Here is a 4,267-nt window from a genome sequence, read left to right as displayed (position 1 = left end):
CGCCACAAGCTTGGGGTGTCTTGGTCATCTTATTTTGCTAGTGTCGTCGTCGTCGTTGTTTAACTTGTTGCTGATGTTTTTTTTTTTTTTAAATGTTACAGTAAGTTTATTTTGGCATTTCTTGCGGCTATTGCTGATGATAATCTAGCCGTGTTTAAAAACATAACCACATCTAAAAGTACAATATCATGTTCATTCAGATCACACGCAAAGATCACCTTAGCACTATGATAAAAAAAATGACTTGAATAAAAAAAAAACCCCAAATTAGTAAACTAAAGCCGTGAAATAACCGACAATTACCAAAACTAGGAAACTTATAAATTTCAGGGACAAAAATTGTAATACGTCAGCCAAATTGATATTTCCGGACAAATACATTAATTAATGCTAAACCCATTCTCGGTATCCATGTCCGAAAAGTTGAAACGGAAACGACATTGGCTTCGGATGTATTTTCAGCCCACAGTTTAATCCCTCAAAGCTGTATAAATACGCATTTCAGATTCTACGAAAAGAAACGTAATTTATTTAATAACTTAACTAGGAAACCATGATTACAAATGTGGTCTCCGGTTATAAATTATGGGCCATGGGAATACTGATTTCAGCCATGTGGGAAAGCCATGCCGGTGCGGTCCCGTGCACCACCGCTGTCGCAAGGCTGGCACCGTGCGTCGATTATCTCGTGGGCAGGGCAAGCAGCGTGACGGTTCCGTGCTGCCAGGGAGCGGACTCGCTGAATCAGATGGTTAAGACGAAGCCGGAGTTGCAAAGCTTGTGCGAATGCCTTAAACAGGCGGCGGCTGCCATGGGGGTTTTACCTGACAGAGCGGCGGCCATTCCCGTTCTTTGCAAGATAACTGTTCCTTTTCCTATTAGCTACGATGTTGACTGCAGCAAGTACGTACCGAAAAGAGATCTGTCTCAGTGTCTCTGCTCCTTAATTTTACACATGCATGCAGTGACATAACTAAGGAGAATTTTAAAATTTTATTTATTTTTTTAAAAAAATTCTATATTTCGTTTAAATTACATTAAATCGTTATTTGGATTATCGCTTCCTTCTTGCGCATGATCACTGACACCAGTGGCGGAGTCAGGTTTTTATTTTTACCCAGACTAGAATTTTCTAAATCATAATTGAGCTAATATTAACAAATAGAACCCCAAACTACATGAAAATAATACAAAATGTTATGTATAAAAATTAGCGAAAAAAAACAAGTCACCCGAGCTACTGTCCGGACGGAGCAACACATGGCTCCGCCCGTGATTGACACGTAATATGTAATGTATTTTGAAAACAAATTCATTGTTAAAAATAAATAAAATAAACAAGAACTACTTTTTTTGAAGTTATATATACACTACATATTACACACACACACACTACTTACTTTTGTATAAAATTATTATAGTAATATTTGCAAATGTTTAAAAAAATGATTATGAAAGTTCATAATCACTCTTTTAAGCATTTGCAAACACTACATATATGTAGGATCGAGTGTTTATCGCTTTACCAAAAGTTATAGCTGGTGGTAACGGTGCAACTCAAATCTTTTAAACCGCACAGCAGTTCAAGCACCACGGTTCGATCGTTCTACCAAACAAAAACAATTATTGCACCCAACAATATATCTCTTACTGTTTAATAAATCAAGAACGACTCATAGAAACTACTTAGTAATTTTTAAGTGAACTTCCTTTCCTATCATTTTTATTTTATTTTTAAAGACATGAAGAGAAAATGAGGTTATTAAGACTATTAATATAATTATCTTGATTTTAAGATTATCTTGATGAAAGCATGGAAGAGACCCAGGAGGATTTTTAAATGTAAGAAATTTAAAAAACACGTAGGGAAACAAATTCATGATGAATTATTGTTTATGTATGTACCTGCTTATTTATATTGTTTTTGTCTTTCTTGTAGGGTCCAATCCGTGTATGGTTGAGCGAAACGCAAAGCATGCTGCGGCATTAACGAGGCCAAATTAAAGTATAATAAAATCAGAAGGGGCTACGTGCACGTAATGAAATTTCTCGAGGAAATTATTGTGCTAAGACTTATATATAATTACTCCAACAAATATTCCCTATATATGAATAACCATATAAATAAAAAAAATCGACTTTACCTATATAAATTAAAATTATTTCAATCGGTGGTAATGAATTTATTCTGGAAAAAAAAAATTTCGCACCAATTTTTTTATGACGAGATTTTATCTCGATAAAATTTATGATAATGAGTAAACTTTAAAAAGTACTAGATGGTAATCACACATTTATTTTAAAATACAAAATAGTTAGACTCGAAGTGTTGAAATCTTAGGTAAAATAGTATTTATAGAACTAATCAATTTTAACTTCCGTACATTCGTTCTATGTTATTTGAATTTAAAATTTTGGGAGTAACTCGAGAATGACAATTTTATTCAGGGGAACCACGAATTTAGTCACCATATTTTAACACAATTCCCAACTCGGTCCCTCTGCTTTGAATGATCTATATTTAGTCCCTGATTTTTCGAAAGCTTGCCCAATTTAGTCCTTCGGGCTTAAATATTTTCAAAAATTCTCAAAAATTTTGGAATATTTTAGAAAAATCCAAAAGACAGTACAAAATTATGAGAAGTATTACCAATGAGATTGTCTAATTCACCTCAGAAATTTTTAAAAAATATGGATAATCTATTTAAAGATTATCTTGATTTAATGTTTGTCTTTATTGATGATATTTTAATATCATCTAAAAATATGGATAAATTAAAATTTTAAAAATTTTATTTGAAGTTTGTAAATTGGAAAGACTAGTCATATTTGAAAAGAAGACGGTCATCGCTACGAGGAAAATTAAATTCCTTGGAGTAGAAATAGAAATGTTAGGAATAGTTCTATAAGAACACATTGTGGACAATATGCAAAATATTCCTGAAAGACTCGAAGACAAGATACAAGTCCAATTTTTCTTAGGATTTGTCAAAAATTTGCTTGAAAGTTCATCAAGAATCTAACAAACACAGAAAAATGTTCAGTCTATTATTGAAGAAAGATGTAAAATTCATATGGGCTGAAGAATGCATTGAGGGCCAATTGAAAAGGATTTTCAAAAATATTCCAAAAATGTGTATTTATCAAGATAAAGATTATTTGATATTATACACAAATGTCAATGATCATTGGTGGGACATCAATTCTTACAAAACTCACACCAGTAGGAGAACAATTATGCAGCTATTGCAATGGACTATTATCAGATGCAGATGTCATACGATGACAAATCAACGAAAAGAAATTTTATGTAGTTAAAAAAGCTTTTGAAAAATGATAATTATTTTTATTTGCTAGAAATTTATCTTGAAAGTTGATAATACACATGTTAAAGCTTTCTTGAAAAATTGAACTTAAACCCTATAAAGCTAGATTATTAAGATGACAATGTCAAAATTATATTTTTGATATTACTATTATTAAATATTATGAAATTTGTTTTGAATAATTTCTAACAAGAGATGGACAACGCTTATGTTGATTTCATCATGAAAGTGCATAGGCATCTGAGATAATAACTTGAAATGCTTCAAAACGAGTTCAACAAGCTTGATCTAACCGTAAAAGTTACACGTAAACTACAACAAGTTGATAAGAGTATTGTCTCTGATCGTATTACAGGCTTTTTAAATGCTTACACTCAGTTATGATCTGTATTGAAAAAACTTATCCTCCAGGCTATTGAGAAAATATTGTTTCTCAAAATGAGAGTTTTCGAATGCATGACTATATACATGGAGCATGAGATTCAAGTACCGCTGACACAAGTGCTAAGCAGAGATCATATTTATATGAGTCGTCCATTGAGGCTCTAGATTCTTATATCAAATCATCAAGTCAATCCTTCACCTCAAGTATTAAAGAGGTAAAGATCAACCTTAGACAGCAAACAGACAACAAAAAATCTAAGGTTGATACTAATGAATTTATAATTTCTCTATTTCAGATATATCATCAGAAATGATAGAAATTAAAAACTAGAGCAAAAATCAACTCAGCGACATGTTGAGTTGACAAAGTAATAAAATATCGAAGGATATTAATGAAACCCGATGCACATCCTAAGGAGATCAAGTTATAGTATGTATTTGAGGTTGTTGCCTTGGTCTATACTATAACACTTAGTTTTCCGGAGATATCCACACCATAACAATGGATCCATGAACATGGGCGAATAATGACTATTTGTCCATATGAGATATTCAGG

General features: G+C 32.2%; 1 protein-coding gene across 1 annotated transcript; it reads left to right on the top strand.

Annotated features, from left to right (window-relative positions):
* The first annotated feature begins 513 nt into the window (after window positions 1-513).
* LOC140988011 (non-specific lipid-transfer protein 1-like) lies at window positions 514-2,070 on the top strand. Its single transcript, XM_073456886.1, has 2 exons — window positions 514-903; window positions 1,940-2,070. Exons 1-2 carry the CDS (start codon window positions 554-556, stop codon window positions 1,959-1,961), a joined length of 372 nt encoding a protein of 123 aa, XP_073312987.1. The 5' UTR covers window positions 514-553; the 3' UTR covers window positions 1,962-2,070.
* The last annotated feature ends 2,197 nt before the right edge of the window (window positions 2,071-4,267 follow it).

This window comes from Primulina huaijiensis, chromosome 1 (assembly GCF_012295235.1).
Source record: "Primulina huaijiensis isolate GDHJ02 chromosome 1, ASM1229523v2, whole genome shotgun sequence".
Lineage (NCBI taxonomy): Eukaryota > Viridiplantae > Streptophyta > Magnoliopsida > Lamiales > Gesneriaceae > Primulina > Primulina huaijiensis.
This window is presented reverse-complemented; position numbering and strand designations above follow the sequence as displayed.